Here is an 18,819-nt window from a genome sequence, read left to right as displayed (position 1 = left end):
AAACAGCTGGAGTGGAATTACTGTTTATGCCAACAATTATGACCTTCAGGAATATCTGCCTTAACATTATCACTATTGATCATTCATTTCTATTTGCTAGAGAATACTAATGTTTTACCTTGCTCTTGCACAGTGTGTAGCGGGTATATGAATCGAGCTGCCAGAGGAAACTGTGGAGGCAGGTACATTAACAATCTTTAAAGAAAACAGGGCAGCACGTTTGGAGCAGTGGCTAGTGCAGCTCCAGTGATCGGGACCAGACCGGGGTTCAAATCCCACACTGTCTGTAAGGAGTTTGTAGGTTCTTTCTGTGTCTGTGTGGGCTTTTCTCTGAGGGCTCTGGTTTCCTCCCACCATTTAAAACATACTGGGGTGTAAATTAATGGGGTATAAATTGGGCAGCATGGACTCATGGGATGAAATGGCCTGTAACCGTGCTGTAAGTCTAAATTTAAACAAAAAATAGGATATCTCAACAGGTACTTGGAGAGGAAAGGTTTGGAGGGACCTGAACCTAAGCCACAAATGAGGACTAGCATAGTTAGAAAACCTGGAATGGACATTAGGCTGAAGAGCCTGTGCTATGACTCTATTGTTAAAAAGCAAACGTCTTTAGTTATTATAATCCTTGGCTTCTTATATTACTATCTACTTCTCACAGCCATTATCTGAGACAAGCATACACATCGCATTCTCAAAATTATATTCCTCCCATTCATTTCAAACCCATATTTCTACAAAGACCATACATCAGTAATACTGCCTGCTACCATTCCCTACCTATGTGCCCTGGAAACCACGTGAATGTTTTTGTCCAAATCTCTTGCTCACACAATACACATCGAAGATTAAAAGAAACATATACTGTTAATATCCTACACATCTCAAATTTCCCATTCTTGACTTTAAATTAATGCTGTTCATGCTTCTAATTCCTCTGGGAACATGACCCACAAAGGTTCTCAACATCCAATAAATGGACTGATCCCCTCTTACGATTCATGGCCTTGCAATAATTTACTTGTTGCAATTCTCTTCCTGAATGCTCAGGCCTTTACATCCTCTCTAAAGCCTATCTCTTCAACAAGCTCTTGCTCACTTGTAGCAAATCTTTGGCTGAACAGATCTTCCTCAAGTATCTGAGAGCATTGCTGAAATGTCCCCATTTTTTATGGGTACTAGATAAATATGGTTTCCTTCTGTTCTGCACACAGGATTGTCAAAGATATTCAAAAGTGAGAAAATACTTGGCCATCAACCTGCAGTCACTAACTGTAATTATACGTGAATTAGACTGTATCACACATTTTAATCCTCCAATCAGTATTCCTCTGATGAGTTTATTTCAGGGCTAGCCAAACACCGGCTTGTGAACCACATGCGAATCTTTGACATATAATGTGCGGCTCGCAAAAATATATTGGCTGAGACCATCCTAGCATCCGAAGCCCCAGCCGCAGACTCTCACCTAGGCCCCGGCTGCCCAACTATCTGAGCTCCAAAATACCATGGCTGCCCTCCTATCTGAATTCCTGATCCTCCCATCCAAGTTGTCGACATCCCGAACTTACCTACCACTGGTCCAAACCACCTGTCCAAGCGCTCGGCATCCAGAATACTTATGAAATCTATCCTTGAAATTGTCCATTTCATGTGCTTAAATGGGAAGACTCACCAACAGTTCAAAATGTTTAATGAAGAACTGAAGCTTGAAGATCACCCCAGTGATGTCTCTTTCTACTGCAGTGTGAGGTGACTGTTAACCAGCAATGTCTTGACTAGGTTTATGGATCTGTTGGAGTCTATTATCAGTCACTTTCCCAATTTCCATAGGAGAGTAAATACATTCCGATATTGAAATAAAAGACCACAAACTGAAAGAATACAAAGTTACAGGACTGCTTGATATTTTCCTAGCCAGGTTTGAGGACTCACAGAAGCTGAAGCCCTGCTTCGCCTTTCTTGTAAATCCATGCATGTTGATGTGATCATTGATAGTTGTCCAATTCTCAGCAGTTTGGTTTCAGATTCATCTGCTATGGAAATGGAACTAATGGAATTCCAGGAGGACTTGGGTCTAAAGATGATCCATAAAACCCAGTCTAGAATTGAGTTCCAGAAATAAAATATTCTTAAGAAAGCCTGTGTGTAACTCGCCTCAATTTTCAGCCCAACACACTGCCGCGAATCACTGTACTCTGTAATGGTTTGTGGATTCAAAGCATCGTGAAATCCTTACAGATCAACACCAAAGCTAATTCATTCAGGCTTGACAATGTATCAGCCAGAATTTCAACAACTCACAGCCAAGATGGAGACTCACAATCATCAATCAGGATTTTGAAAATATTTGGTATGTATGTGTACTTTTTGATAATGGAAATAATTAAGTTTTAAAACAACATACACAAATAATTATTATGTACATGTATTTCTTCATATTTATTTTGTCACGAACCGTGCATGTAAGAATAAAAACGCGCATGTAAGTTTTTAATGTCTTGCAACTCTCAAACATCTGAAGTTTATTGTTTGTGGCTCTTACATTAAACAAGTTTGGCCACCTCTAGTTTATTTCTTTTAGATAGAAGTCATTTAGCCCATCGAGTCTCTTCTGGTCCACAGAAAAAAACTCGTTCCCCACGTTTCCTGTAAACTTTTCTTTCCATATTTCAATTCTTTCATCCATCTGTACAAAATGGGCAACTATCACATCCTTGTGATGTGGAGTGAGTCAAAACTCCAATCAGGCAGCAGTCAGGCTTGAATCATGGTTATTAGAGGTGAGACAGCATCACTGTGCCACCCTCCCAATGGCAACTGAGAAAACCTGCAAGGTACAGTAATGAACACCTGCTGCCTTGTCGATCAGTATCTTCAACAGGAAACTACTCCAAGGTCTTTCTCAGAGATGTGATAAAAATGGAGGGGCTGAGACAGATAACCACGACACCATGAAGTCAAAAGAAAGAACCATGGGTTTGAAATTAAAATGGATAGCAATTTCTTCACCATTGTGCATTTAAATTTTTTTTTGAAGAGTAAAGCATGGTAACCATCTTTGGATTGTGTCTGCAGACTTTAGCATTTTTACTTTATCTCATTTAGAAGCTTCAAATGAGTTGTCAGTCTCTCTTGCAACCCACATGCAATTTCAACATCAGGGCACAGAAGGCATTTCATGCAGTTTTTAAGTTGAATGATTATCAGGCTCTTAAACCTCCCCTTTCTACCCCAATTATAAACTACTCAAGGACAACTAAAAAGATGTCCGCACGATTGAAATGCCACCTTTTTTCTTGCCCTAACTGGAAATATTTATCTTTCTTTTATATTTATTATCTTTCCATTCTAAGGTCATTTAATGTCTTCTCTCATAGTTGGGTGTCTTGGCTGCAGCATGGAAGTTTAGGCATTTGTGCACTGTACTTGTGTATAACACTTATTATAACGATCCTGCAATACTGCCTCTGCAGCATGTGGAATTTACACATTATCCCTGTGACCACACTTCCTCCCTTCCAAAGAATTTGGATTGCTAAGTGATCACTGAGAATTGCTCCAATTTGTATTGTCTTGGGAAGATCTGGGAGCTGATGAGAATGTGGGGAGAGTAAAAAGGAACAGGATTAAGAGGTACTGGATGGTCAGTGTGAATTTGGCGTGTCAAAGGGCCTTTTTCACTTCTGCGTGGCTATGAAATCAATCCTTTCATAAAAGCTGGCCTCACCTGAACCATAGTCTACCAGTCCCATCTCATTCACTCCATCTAATCTACCTGCAATGAAGCGTCATCCAGGCTGTCCTCACTTCCTGTCAGTGCTATACCCTACTGCCTCTGGATATTGGGAAATGAGGTGAAATTACCAAGCTTATTAATATTTCTTGGAAATCCATTTCACAATTCATAATATTTTAGAGGTACACGTATGATTAAAGTACTTCAGGCTATCAGACACGAAGAGAAAACTAAGCTTAATAATAAATTTAATGACAGGTTTCTTCTTTGAGGTCTTGACCATCTTGAAAGCTGTTTGAAAGATTGTTTGGATTTCATTCTAACCACAGCAAAGACAATAAACTGATCCATCCCACAAGCTAAAGAAACACCCAAAACTTAGCTACACCAGGATAGTACTTAATGAACTGCTGGTTAAGATTAAGGTAATCCAAGATTTCAATATGGCAATATTTCTCCCTTTAAAAGCATTCAAGAATTTCTAGCTTTCTAACGTTTCCTATTGATGGATATATTTATCTACGCTCCTCCATTACCTATTGAAGACCAATACTCTACTTTAAATACCATTAATAATGGGAACTCTAGGATAGAGTTACAGAAAGATACATAATGGAAATCGTCCCTTCAGCCGCATTGAACCAACCATCCATTTACACTAATTCCAAATTTGTTTCTTTCTCCACAACTCCTACCACATTCTACCTCTCAGCTATGCACTAGGGGCAATTTACAGAGACCAATTAACCCACCTATCCAGACTGTAAAGGCATGCAGTCACAGGGAGAACATGCAAACTCAACACAGACAACACGCAGGGTCAGGTTTGAACCCTAGTCTCTGGTGCTGAGGCAGCATGGTACCACCTGTGCTATGGCCTCACCATTTACAATGATCATGGAAGAATTTGTTCATTAAGTTAACGTAGATGCATCCATGCAGTAACAAATACAAATGGCTGTAGTTTCAAAAAAGTTTTTATTCAGATAACATAAATATTCACTTACTTTTGTTCATTTACTATGTTGAATTAAGGTTTGACTAAAAACTTTAAAAAGCAGCTGAATTCTGTTGATCTTACTGATAAATATTTTATTAAAGGGGCAGTCGTCTGCTACAATGCTTTGCACTTTATACCAGATTTACGAACAAAAGTGTTATAAACAAAGGTATAATCTACAACATGATCATAAAGTCAGTCAACTTTCAAAAAAAGTTTGTAAAAAGGATATTACTGTGCAAAAGAAAAGGTCCTGCAGCACCGAGATCCCGGCAGAAAAGATACAGGTTTCAACTGGGATTTCTAGAATATTATGTTCCAGGAACTAGTCCTCATTAAAATTTGTGAAACAATCTGCTTGAAAACTTCCCCATCCACCTCCCCCCACCCTGCCCCTTACCCGTCAAAAATGTTGACAATAACTTTTAAAATGTATTCATCACTGTAATATTTCACTTGAAATATGGAAAAATGCATTATAAAATAACAGTTTCTTTAGCCCATTGAAAGGCATAATGTTCTTCAATGATTAGAAAAGAACTGCTGGTTCTATTTGGAACAAACTTTAGCATCTTGCAACCTGTTCAGTTTTATTTAAATGAAGACACAAGAGACTGCAGATGCTGTGATATGGAGCAAATAAACAGAATTCTGGAGGAACTCAGCAGGCCAAGCAGCATCTGTGGGACACGGGGGTATCGACGCCTCAGATAGAGACTCTCCTAATGCAGGGTCTCCATCCAGAATGCTCACTGTCCCTTTGCCTCCGCAGATGCTGCTTGGCCTTCACCAGTTGTTTTGTTTTGCTCCAGTTTTATTTAAAACCTGATCATTTGATGACATCATTTCATCTCCAAGTCAAAATCATTCAAGTGTTGCCTGATAAATTTGCAAAACGAACCAACTCTGGAAGTTAAGCCAAGTGCTTCCCAACCCTCTTTCGCCTCCATCAACTTAGCCTTAACCATTTTAATCAAAACCTTAGAAAGTTCATGCTTAATTACCTGCTCTCTGATTTACAAGATCTGCAGACGCAATTTTTGGGTGAGCACTTGCAGTTGGCTGAGGTGATATAATAGGATGGAAACAGGTTCCTTTTTATCTGGGATGTGGTTTTGACCAGCTCCCAGGGTGACGAAGTGAATGCTTCCTCTTATTGGCTGCAATGGCCTGAAAAAAAAACTTCAATTCAGGTGGTCATAACCAGTACAAGACCACAGCACAATATTGCTCAGAATTCAGCACAAATTGACACCAAATTGGTACTGTCACTTAACGATGCAAAGTGGAATATTTACATTGTGCAATAGGGATTCTCTCCCAGAAACTGGTTAAGGCACATTGTTGGGTTGGTGGAGTTTCAACCTGCATCTTAACCTTTGCTTTACCTGAACTGGGTATGGGTTAATGTTGACATGAGTTACAAAACGATGGAAAATTCTTCAGTGTCCCAGCATTAGCTTTCCACCAAAAACTTCAGTGAATAAAAATGAAGAAAATGCACGACTGAACACTGGAAACAGATAAATCCAGAGGGAAAGCTATGCAAGTGGGAGAGATTTTCCCCTTCATTGATTAGGGATGAAAAGTTAAGGGGATGTACAATTTTCAGATTGGTGCTGCTGGCATATGCTAAAGGGTTAAATCTTCCCATATCAGTCAATTCACTCAGGAATTAAACTATGTTTTGATACTATTCCTAACCTGTTAAACCCTTGCAAAATAGTCTTTGGTTAGGTTTTTAAAAAAAAAACGATTAAAATCATGTTTCCCAACTTGATGAAAGTGGAGTGAAAGGAGACAAGATTGATTGGCAATTGCTTTCCAGTTCAAAAAGAGCAAGTCCAATTAATTTTAATGTTCCTACCACTGAGCTGTGTTCAAAGGGACTGAAAAATCACAGGTGGGACTTCCCATTGCACTGCAGCATTAATTCCCCAACTGCAGGTCCCTTGAATATGGCTCAGTTATGAAACCATGGCTGAATTTACCTAGCAGAGAAAAGGCTACAAGTATTGACGAAAAGGTATAGAAACAAAATCAAAGGTTCCTCTCCCATTACTTTTGAGAATCTTCTAATCATTGCTTTCAGTCCAGCAGCAAACACATTAACTACTCAATGTCTGAGTGAGGGACTGCATGCAAAACGTACACTTTTTTTAAAAATATAGAATGAAGCAGAAAGAAAGTGCATTACAACCGAGTCCTTCCCTTAACAACAAAAAGGTATTTGATGTGTCTAAATCACAGCAATTTCCATGTTCAAAACGTCTTTGTTGAAACCAAACTCAGAACAGCATCTAGTGTATTAACTATTTTTAACTTTCCCATTCTTTATGTCAATGAGGAACAGTGCGTTTCTCGGTTAATGAAGAGGTAAAAGGTACTTTCACACAAATGCCTGTTTACTACAATGCAAACTGTATTATATAACAGGGAGTACATTAGGCTTTTCTACAAATGAAATGACTCTGCAATATGTAAAGTCTGATCAGGCTTCACATAAGCACTTATTTATACACGGTAAAGATATAAATGTAATTAAAATGTATATACAAAAACATATCAGCAAGAACCTAAACTTATAACAACATCCTTTTAGCTGCCCCATTACCTCAAAATATACAAATTTATACTCATGGGCACATCTACATCTAAACTTACAGCACACACATCTCCTCTAAATAAAATGTGAGCACAGGACATTTTAACAAGGGGTTAGTAGATGGTTTTTTTTTTTAAAAAGTAGTTTTGTGGTTAACAACAATCTAGAAACTAAACAGTGTTTTCAATCATAGGTGTTTAACATTTAAATGGCCAAAATACTGTCTCACTAAAAGACATTCATTCAAAATACATCCTTCAAACTCCACTGTAACATTCTAAAATATTGTAATTTCAATACTTCTTGGCATTCTTCCTTTGCCCTTCCCCACATCCCAAGTCCACCCCTTCGTCACCCTTTTTTTCTGCTCTCCTGAAAAATGAATTTGTCACACATTTTTTTAAAAAAATGAAAACACATCTGTTTACACAATGAAAATCCAGTTTTAACTGAATGGGGTAAAAACAGATCCATATCACTTATTCATTTCAACAAAAAAAATCCTTTCAACTGTAATATTTTAAAAGCACCAAGATTTCTTGTCAATGTAATTAACAACATAGATTATTTTTGACCAGTGTGTTCAACGACCCACCCTTCCCTGTCCCCCAAATCAACCCAGCAGAGGAGTTCTCTATGCTCCGAGCAATCTGTTACTCTTCATAGGTACATGCATTCCAAAATTCAGTGCTTAAAAACAGATAAAAATCTAGTTCATTCAGATGCATCTTCCAGTTCTGCATCTTCATGGTTGGCCTTTGCAAGCTCTTCGTGAACCTCTCTCACCATGAGAATACGAGTTAACATGGCATCTAGAATGGCAGGGTCAGTTGGTAAGGTTGAATACCACATTGGACTGTCAGGCACACATGAGCGCTCGGGTTGAAGGTATAAAATGTCACTTCTTGGTTTCACACTCTCAGAACTATGGAAAAAGTCAGGAAAAAACCATTAATGATTAGGTTATCAGTGTTTACATTAATATTTTTAAATAATAGCAATGGATACTTGATATTTACACCATTATTGCAATACTGTTTGTCACTTTTTTCTACTTCAAATTTGAAGCTTATTTTGTTTTTGCCAGAAAACTGCTTACCACTTGGACAGGTAGAATTCAAAGAGACGTACTGGACATCTGAGTGGATTATCTGTGTTTTCCGCCATTTCCATAACACCTTCGTCCTCCTCGTCACTACGCTTCCTCTTTCCAAATTGTAACTTATCTACATATAAAAAATGTGTTACAAGTCTCTTTTCCATCCCTCATTTCAACAAATAACATGCACCATCAATAACAATACATGGACAATGAGTTGAGGACAAATAATTAAAAGGTCTTTCAACCTAACTTTAACATAAAAAGACAGATAAACTGTTTCTAAATGCAGTACTTTGAAAGCAACTGTGGAATCATAACCTAATTTGAATGATCCTGAAGTTCTAGAAAATTGTAATTTATAAAATACATTGTTACCCTGCCAAAGGGTCACACTTAAGCAAATAAAACTAGAGTAAGTGCTTCTGTCCTTCTATCCTCAATGCTGAACAGAAGCAATTCCGTTCCATTAACCTTGGTATTTACTATGCAGCTACAGGGTAATTTGCTATTCGAACCTAAAGCTAAACCTCTTCACACTGATGTTTAATCAAACAGTGTGAATGCATTATTGACCAGTTGTCTGAATCCATAATTGTTTTCTTGACCGTTGGGCATGTATAAAATCCAGTTAATCGACTTCAAGTGATCGGTTTGTGTTAGCCAACATCGTAAAAATAATTAAAGAATTTGAGAATTTTTTCCACAATTGTGAATATATTTAAATTTTTTTTAAAATTTTCACATCATGGTAGAAGCTGATTCTGGTCATTGAAATCCATGCTGCCCAAATTAAGCTATAACCCCATATGTTTTGAATGGTGGGAGGAAACCAGTGTACCCGGTGAAAACCCAAGCAAACTCAGGGAGAGCATACAGTGCTGGATTAGAACCCAAGTTGCAGGCATTGTAATAGTGTTGCGCTAACCGCCACTAACCGCTAACCGTGCCGCCCATAAATCATACTGTTTCAAATGCCTGAACTAATAGGAACAAGTTGCATAGTAATTGCTGCATAACACACTCGCCATGCAAGTCCAACATTTTCTGAGCACTGCAGACTGAAGGTTGAACAAGTACTCAGACCCATTCGGGTTTGAGTGAACGTGTAATTTCCCATTCTAGTTTGATGAGCAAGAATGCTGTTGTCTAAGGCGAAGCCATTTTATCATCACCAATTTATTAGTGACCCTTAACTCTCACCAAGCATGAGATAAAAGGGAGGCTAACCTTTCCAATTTTGGCAAAGCACCAATGGTTTGAATCTTTGCTTCATCAAAAACTATCTTATAAACAACTTTCCTATTATGCTCCCTGACACTTGCTACAGAGAACAATGGATTTGTTCATACCTATATCTTTGTCCTTTTTGAACAATGGTGGAAAGAACCGTAGGAAGGTCAGCTTTGTGTTATGTTTCAAAGACTTTGTACACCTCATTACATGAGCAAACGAAAGCTTCATATGTTCACTAACACTTTTCAACTGGAAGTATTTGGTATTGAAAAAAAGTAGCGTGTTGAGAAGAACTGTTGGAGAATACGCTCCAAGTTGTTTACATTCCCATAAATGTTCCTCTTCAATCCGGCAAAATAATTGGCCTGCAAATAATATATTGAGAGCAACATTAAACACAAGAAATAATCTGCTCATCAATTAATATTCCTCATAAGCTTAGATGTCATATTACACGATGCAAGATGTTGGTGAGATCATGTAAGTGTTGATCATCCAGCGACAGGAAAGATAGAAAGCTGAAAAGAATGTAAAAAATAGCCAGGTATATTACCAGAACTGAATAGGTAGAGATTTTATTTTCTCCCCTGGGGCACAGGGAAAGGGGGGGGGGGGGTTTCTTATACACTTTTATAAAATTGTGACAGGCATAGACAATGTCAAATAATCTTAGCCTTTTAACCAGGGTATGGAAATTTTAAACTAGAGGACATATACTTTTAAGGTGAGAGGGTAAAGATTTCAAAGGGAGCTTCTTTCTGAAGTGAGGTCGGTATCGTGGAGCTGCCAGAGAAAGTGGCAGGATTGCATACAATTATTGTTTGAAAAGAGAAAAAGGTTGCCAAATGCTGGCAATTGGGATGAGCTTGGTTGACATGAACAAGTTGGGCCAAAGGGCCCATTTCCAGGCTGTAAAATGATGGGATTTTCAAGCTAGCATTTTATTTTGCACAATGGATCATTATCATGCAATGTAAAAGATGTATTACAGAAATGTAAAAATATCCATCTTGGATACAACTAACTCAAAATACAGAAATTCTAAGTTTGTGTAAAGTTGTATTCAATCCCATCAAATCTAATGTTAACATGAATTATTTTGACCACAATGTAAAGACTTTGATAGGGTATTTAAAGAATAAACCCTTTAGTTGAATTCCTCTTTATTTTACATTTTAAGCAGAAATTTGATAGTTTAAGCACCAAGGGAGCAGCATTGAGCAGAGGACAAGTGACAGCAAATTTGCATTTTCTTTGAAATTTCAGTTTGAAAGGATATAAAATTAACAAAAATTTCAGTTTTAGCAAAAGCACAATGCTGGATGGAGAAACTCAGCTGGTCAAACAGAGTCCTCTATGCAGCAAAGATAAAGATAGATATGGTATATACTATATTCAGTAACATATATTTATACTATCCCTTTAAGTGTTGGAGGTTTGGGTCTGGCGATCACCAATGAACTTTATCTACGGTTCACAGATTTTTTTCAATTGTCCAGAGCTATCTCTTAAATTATAGGTATTTTTTTCTAATGGGAATACAGCAATCTATTTCTATATTCCAGCACATAGTTTTCAAAGATGTTTCCATTTTCCAAGATGTCGCTAAAGCAATCATAATAAATTGTTTTTGAGAACTATCTAATTTTAACTGCAAGTCTCTAGCATTTATTTTACCTAATAGAATTTTTTTTGGATCTTTAGGTATTTTATTTAATTATTAGATTCAATTCATCTCATTACTTTCTCACGTTGTTTTGATTTGTACATTTCTTTATCATTTTCTATAACGTTAAATACAAATTCACTTCCAAATTAATGAAAATAGAACTCTATTACTTCTGAATATTTCCAAATAGCCAGCCTGTTTGTTCAACATCCAGTAATAAATAAGCACAAACTCCGGAAAGCAACAAGTTCAGGCACCCTGCATTATCGTTTTGTTGAAAGCCTGACCTAAACCGAGTAATTCATCAATTTCATTCACACATTTATCCCAAAATGAATTTCAGACCATATTTTTAGAACAAAATTAATACCGTCTAGCCTATTTTCATCTCTACGGATTTGTCCAGTTCTGTTCCCTTACTGCTGAACTTCTTGACCACAGCTGTTACCTCCAGTCTAGATTATTTCAACATACTCTTAACAGTCCTCTCATATTTTCTCGCCGTAAATATAGTATAATTCAAAGCACTGCTGTTTCAAATGTTTTTAACTTTTTAAATTTAGACATACAGCATGGTAACAGGCCCTTCTGGCCCATGAGCCTGTGCAGCCCAAATGCCCATTATCCTACAACTCTCATACCTTTTGAAGGAAACCGGAGTGCCCAGAGGAAACCTATGCACACAGAGATAGCGCCCAATTCGAGCCTGGCTCGCTGGCACTGTAATAGCGTTGTGCTAACTGCACTGCCATTCATGTTGATTGTTCATGAACAATCAATCAACACAATCTAATTCTCATTAATGGATAAGCAAAAAAAAATCATCCCTCCCTATTTCAAAGTCCTCCAGAACCACAACAATCCTGAGGTTCTCCAATTTTGCTGCCTTGTTTACTTCCCAATTTAATACCTCCTCCATTAGTAGCCTACACCTCAAGTTCTGCAGAATCCCACCCTCCCCAATCGACTAAATCTCAATCTCACTTCCTTTCTTTAATGCACTCAAAGGCTATTTTGACCAGGCTTTGAACACGTGCTTCAATTACTTTTAATATGGGTCACTTTTCTTTTTAAAAGGAAACAGCTGTGAATTATTTTTGGCTATTGTCCTACATCACAGGTGTTATATAAATTCACAATTGCTCCTGTGACAACAAAAAGCAGGCAGCAAACACTTAGTTGGCAAAGGAGTTAAGGGTTATGGGGATTAGGCTGGAAAGGGGTACTGATGCTAGTGATCAGCCATGATCTGTAAAATGGCGGTGCTGGCTCGACAGGCCGAAGGGCCTACTCCAGCTCCTATTGTCTATTGTCCAAGATGAAGCAAAAGTCAAAAATGCGCTGAATTTCATACTGGTCGCACATAAATGTGTCTTTTTGTTGGTTAGAATGGTCTTCTTTCTTGTTTGTCAATGAAACTCTGATACAGAACCACCCACCACCTCCCCATAAAAAAAATTAGGATCCTACAATGCAAGCTATTGGTGACAGAGGACAAATATCAAATGGAGATTCTGAAAAGTAAAAACCTACAAAAGAAATTTAAAAAAAAACACCTCAATTAGAATTAGAGCATGTACTTGTTCCAGTCACACAAAATTTGCTCTCAATCAATGTTTCTCAGCCTGTGACTCATAGACCGCTGGTTGTCCATGTATCTGTTTATAGGAGGTCCACGGCAAAGACAACATCACCGATGTAATAAACAAGTATTACGTCAAACAAGAGTGAAACATGAAAGTCTGCAGATGTTGTCAGGATAGTAGCGATGATAGGAAGTAAAATGTATAACTGATGTCTCGGGGCTGTGGTATGAGTAAAATGTATAACTGATGTCTCGGGGTAAAGGCTGGGGAGATGGACAGAAAGAGCAGGAGGAGGATAACAAAGGATGATAATTGGACATGGATAGGACAGGAAAGGTGAGCATTGATCAGGAGGGGGTGGGTTGTGAATGCAGAGCTGAAGAAAAAGGAGAGAGAATCAGATAGAATTAAAGGAGATATAGGGATGGGGGGAAGGGCTGCTACAGAAACCAGAGAAGTCGATGCTATTGATTCCAGTTGGAGGGTGCCCAGATGGAATAGGAGGTGTTGTTCCTCCAATTAGCAGGTGGTCTTAGTCTGGCAGTGCACGAGACCATGGAGAAACAGGTCATTATGGATACAGAGCAGGGAATTGAAACAGGTTACCAATGGGAAATCCCCACTATAACAGCAGACAGAGCAGAAGTACTCAACGAAGCAATCTCCTAGACTGCATCCAGTCTCTTGGATTTCGGAGAGACCACCACTGGAGCTCCGGATGCAGTAGATGACCCAAAGGTGAAACAAGGTTGTGTGTTTGATGACAAGAAAATTAAAATTCTCAAAAAAAAAACCCAAAAGTCAGTATTCTTGGAAGGGGTTCGAGCTCACCAACGATCTTTTCTATGGTATGTGGTAAACAAAGGGATACTAAAGTTGGACTCTGGGTGAGAATCACTGTGCTGGATGTAATAGGCCCCAGGCTTTCATACCCTTTTAGTGTCTTCTCGGAAACAGTGTCAAGCCTTGCCTCACAGACAAGTGAAAGAGGTACAGTATTTAATTTTGTTCCCGAGGTAAGGACTGGTGCTGTTCTTCTCAATTGGTCGTGGATTCTGCGTATAGACACTTACCACTGGGGAGAAGCTGCGGCTGCCAACATTTCAAAGCCTTGGTGAGTTCTGATGTGAATTTTGTATAGTAAAGATCTGTGAAGATGTTGTCAATCCTGCTGTTCTCAAATATGTACTGAAAGAAATAAGATCAATTGAATTGCGACACCTCAAAACATGATCTCAATGGACATTTTAATTATGGATCAAAATCCAAAGTAAATACTCTGAAAAGTACTAAGTATTTGAAATGGTTTTAAAATGTGATCGTGCTCCACTCAAAGAATTTGTTCTGGACATTTTATTTAAGGACCCACCTGTGAATCACCTTTCTTTTAAAAATGAGATGATTTCATGAACATTCATGAAATTCTAAGAGGGTAGAGCAAGAAACTACTTCACCTGTATGGAGAGGCTAGAACTATGAGTAAGGTTCCAGATAAGCTGTTGGTTTCTTAACACCATGAGCAGAATTTTCTTCATTCAAAAAGTTGTGAATATTTGGACTTTTTTTTTTAAACCCATGAGATCTGGGGAAAATATGTGTCAACTGGATACAAAGAAGGAAATTATTAGACTTTTGTGAACCAAGTAAGTTACTGCACAAGAATGGAGAGGAAAAATGGAGTTGATACGGGTACTCTGTTAAAATTTTAGAATGGTGGAGAAAACTCAAAACAATACACAAAAGTACTGGAGGAACCCAGCAGGTCACACAGCATCCATGGAAATCAATAGGCAGTCAACATTTCAAGCCTTAGACCTTCTTCAGGTATGAGCCTTATCCATACCTGAAAAAGGACTCAGGCCCATATGTGACTACTATTGATTTTTATGGATGGCGTATGACCTGCTGAGTTATTCAGTACTTTATGTATTGTTCTAGTTCCCTAGCATCTGCAGACCTTTTGTTCACCTCGAGAAAGCTCAAAAGACTGCAGTGCCCCTTTATTGTCCTTACCAGCCAGGAAAATATTCTCAATACTAGTGTATTAACATCAAAAATCCATGGGTAAAAGATCTAAAACTACCCCTATATTCAAATAATTGTTACATCAGTGTGATGTGATACACTAACTGTTCTAGCAATAGACCATCAAACTGCAGTGTGTGATGTAGTTTGCAACATCTGGGTAAAATTGATCACCTCAGAATAAGGGGCAGATTTCAAAGTTATCAACTAGCAATATTTAACTGTGCTACCAAAGTCCTGTTAACAGTAAAGCAGGATATTATAGCAATGAAAGACATTGCGCGTGTCAAAACTGCATGTTTGAAAACCACACGTTTAATTTCACTGTCTTCTACTGCCCAAAACTTCAAAATATGCATGGATAAGAGGTCAAACAAGTAACCATGGGGCAAGCAAGTAACCGTGGAGAGTAAAAAAATCCCTTAAGTAACTTGATTAGATCAGAGATCTTTGTACAGACATCAGGAAAACCTGCTGTCAGGCAACAAAAAAAGGGACAGGTTGCATGAGGTTGCAAAATGCCTGTGCCATCACTAAACAGAAATCTTTAAAACCAATGTCTGTGATTTATTGGCATTCATTAATACCAAACTGTGTATGTCCTTTCTTGATTTCAAAATGGAAATCTTACTCTTTCATGAAAAGAAAATTGACAACTTCTTCCAGAATTTATTTTTAAATGTTCCTGATTTTTCATTTTTTTTTAATGATTTGGTAAATCATTAACTACTCAAAACTCAAGCTTGCAGCCTAATGGTTGATAAAAGTAAATATTTAAAATAAAAATTTTAATTGGAATTAAACCTCAATAGATTTTTTTTGGTTGGCAAGGACATAATGGGCCAAATGTGTATTTCTCATGCCCGGAGCTGGGAAATACTGAAGCAGAGTTATTGCACAGCCTTCAGCGTTTTATCTGTCTAAGCCCATCCCTGACTGATATTATTTAATTTTTTTTTGACAGGACCAGAGTTAATTTAAAGTTTTTTCCACAAGCATTCAATTGAAACAATAGATGAAACAGCTGGAAAGCCAGGGAACCAAGACTCATCATGTGGCTGGAGGAGCCCAGCCCTGCGCTGGGTTTCCCCAATGTGCTGAGACCTAACCTCCTTGCAGAAGACTACATCCAGGTCCACAGCGAAAGGAACCACAAGGACCAGGGCACAGAAAACAAATAAACCCAGGGCAACTGGAAATCTGCCTGAGATTCATAAGGTGCAGCAGGAAGTTGATGCCATCTCCTGGTCATAGGGTGAATAACAATGAGCTCTATCCAGGAAGAAAATTAGTCAAGAAAGTTATGAGATACTAAATAGCTGAGTCGGGGTGGGTAATGAAATTAAAAATGCAAACTTGTTTCTCTCCAAAAGAACATTAATACCTAATGTTAATGGGGATCAACCTCCAAAACCAAGCCATACACTGATTTCAAGGTAAAACGATAGTTTGTATTGCTTAAATAAAATTAACTCCAGGTATCACTTTCTTCATAAACTGAACTAATAATCTTCAAATAAACATAGATCAGTATCATTAGGCATCGTGTTGTTACCTGTTGAATCCCTAGGCAAAGGTAAAAGATGCTATCCGGCTCGTACTTTTCTCCATTTGGTCTCCTTACTTCTCGAATGAACTGACATAGTCCAAAACTGAGCTCGGCAGCAGTACATGACAAAATATCTTCCTTTAATTTCATTGGTCGAGCTGCATGCAAATTGATACAATTCATGAACAATTTGGCATCAATGAAACCAAACTTGACTAATGAGAAGAAGAGGATTTAAGAATTGGTGCCCGTACACAAATAGCTTTGCATGTGCATTTCTCCATAGTTTATAGTTTCTACTCTGGTTAGATTCATGTCGTCCCCAACTACTCACATCCAAGTCGCGGCTCCTCTGTGGCTTCTCCTTTCTCATTCCTAAACTGTACCCATCTTTTCCAGGCCTTCACGCCATACATATACTTCAAAAATAGACCCACATCGTTCACTCCAGTCACAGGCTCCTTAATAACATCTCGGGTGTTCCCAACAATCGATTTTTTCCTTCCCTAAAAAGTAAAAAAAACAAAGTACTTCAGAAGCTAGAATTAACAGCCAGATTATATTTTTTCTTTATTTTGTTTGCCCAGTGAGTTAGCATCATCTTCAGAAGACTTCATCATGAAAGCATCATCTAATTAATTAGATGCAAAAAAATATCCTCACCCGTTTCCTTGGCTGCACAAAGCCATCTTTGATCTTCGCACGCTGCCTTGCCCTATTCTGCCGTGCTATTGCCAATTGGTCTCGACGTGATGATTCAAAGCTAGCTATTTCAAAAATCAATCAAAACATTAAGTACTCAAATACAATTTTCAGGAATCTTTACATTGCAATGAAAATAAAATCATATTCATGACATCTCCCTGTGAAATAAGCTTGAAAGCTGTTTCACTATGTACAAGAGCTTTTTCTTCAAAGATGTTTGCTGATGAACATTCAATATTCAATTTCATTCACAATTCCTCATATAACGTAACAGCTTCTAACCACATGCAGCACGCACAGAATATAATAAGGAATGAGTTGAGAATAAGTAAACTCATTTGTGCGATTTGAAGCGACAACAAACCAGTCCCTTACAGACTTACAATGACAGTACCATCATGTGCAACATCCCAGAGATCACCAATGGTTAGAACAATTGCCTCGGCCACATAAGTATCATGGCCACAAAAACAGGTTTTGAGTCTGAAAATCCTACGACTTCAGGGCTCCGTGAAACCATTCACAAGACAAATATGATTGTTTGAATTGGTGCAATTTGAATAAGCTAGACATCATCCAGGGCAAGGCAGCTCACTTCACTTGCACCTTTAATCCTAACCCTACGCACCAATTTTCCTCACCACTGGTGCATTGGAGCCCAAAGTTAACATCAACAAAATGCACTGCACCAGAAACATCTCCCAAACTCAACTTGTACAACCTACAACAGGTTTCCGAAGAATTCCATCCCTTGCGGATTTTCCCTCCAAGTCACAAACTACCTCAACAGAAAAATACTGCAGCTCCTTTATTGCCACTGGACATTGTGTCCATCATGGTTCATCAAATAGGTTAATAATCTGGTTCAGAAGCAGTTGGCATGGTGAGTAAATATATGGATGACACCAAAATTATTTCAGATTACAACAGGATGAAATTGATCTGAGAAAGTTGGTGATGGAATTTAACGTGGCCAAGTGCAAAGTGTGTTGCATTTTGGTCACTTCAACCAGGGCAGGACTTGCACAGCAAGTGGCAAGGCCCTGGAGAGGTCGTAAAACAGAGGCTCTTGAGGATAAAAGTGCCGAGTTTGTTGGAAGTGATGACAACAGGTAGAAAGTGTGATGAAGGTGGCACATTTACCTGCATTAATTAGTCCAGAGGTCCTCAACCTTTTTTCCACTCATCCCACTTTAAGTAATCCCTATGCCATAGGTGCTCTGTGATTAGTAAGGGATTGCTTTAAGGTGGGATGTGAGTGAGTTGAGAATCACTGCTCTAGACCCAATTGTGACTGAAATATTTTGCTTGAGAAAAATTGTCATTGGCCCATTTCCTTTGGAGTTATGAACCCGTGCACATAACGAGTCAATGAGGTATGATTAGAACAGTGGTTTTCAAACTTTTCTTTCCACCTAAATCCCACCCCATGATATCAGCAAATTTTTAGATGTTATTATTGTTGTACCCAATCACACAGTAATAGATGTAAAGTGAGTAGAACAGGGGGTTAAGCACAGAGCCCTGTGATGCTCCAGTACTGTGGAGATATTCCTACCAATCCTCACTGATTGTGGTCTGGAGGTGAGGATCCAATTACACAGTG

General features: G+C 38.3%; 1 protein-coding gene across 4 annotated transcripts in view; it reads right to left on the bottom strand.

The window, feature by feature from the left end:
* Positions 1 to 4,698: 4,698 nt before the first annotated feature.
* Positions 4,699 to 18,819, bottom strand: part of zmym4.1 (zinc finger MYM-type containing 4, tandem duplicate 1) — a 173,218-nt gene continuing 159,097 nt past the window's right edge. For all 4 annotated transcript variants that reach the window (XM_069895780.1, XM_069895782.1, XM_069895781.1 and 1 more), the window contains 7 exons: positions 17,172 to 17,275; positions 16,843 to 17,014; positions 16,515 to 16,666; positions 14,008 to 14,122; positions 9,796 to 10,044; positions 8,444 to 8,570; positions 4,699 to 8,269 (listed from right to left, as the gene is read on the bottom strand). In XM_069895780.1, the coding sequence (XP_069751881.1) occupies positions 8,059 to 8,269; positions 8,444 to 8,570; positions 9,796 to 10,044; positions 14,008 to 14,122; positions 16,515 to 16,666; positions 16,843 to 17,014; positions 17,172 to 17,275 (1,130 nt within the window). In that variant the 3' untranslated portion in view covers positions 4,699 to 8,058. The remainder of the gene's footprint in view (positions 8,270 to 8,443; positions 8,571 to 9,795; positions 10,045 to 14,007; positions 14,123 to 16,514; positions 16,667 to 16,842; positions 17,015 to 17,171; positions 17,276 to 18,819) is intronic.

The sequence above is a fragment of the Narcine bancroftii genome, chromosome 8 (assembly GCF_036971445.1).
Source record: "Narcine bancroftii isolate sNarBan1 chromosome 8, sNarBan1.hap1, whole genome shotgun sequence".
Classification (NCBI taxonomy): domain Eukaryota; kingdom Metazoa; phylum Chordata; class Chondrichthyes; order Torpediniformes; family Narcinidae; genus Narcine; species Narcine bancroftii.
The sequence above is the reverse complement of the archived record's forward strand: the minus strand, read 5'-3'. Positions and strand labels throughout refer to the sequence as shown.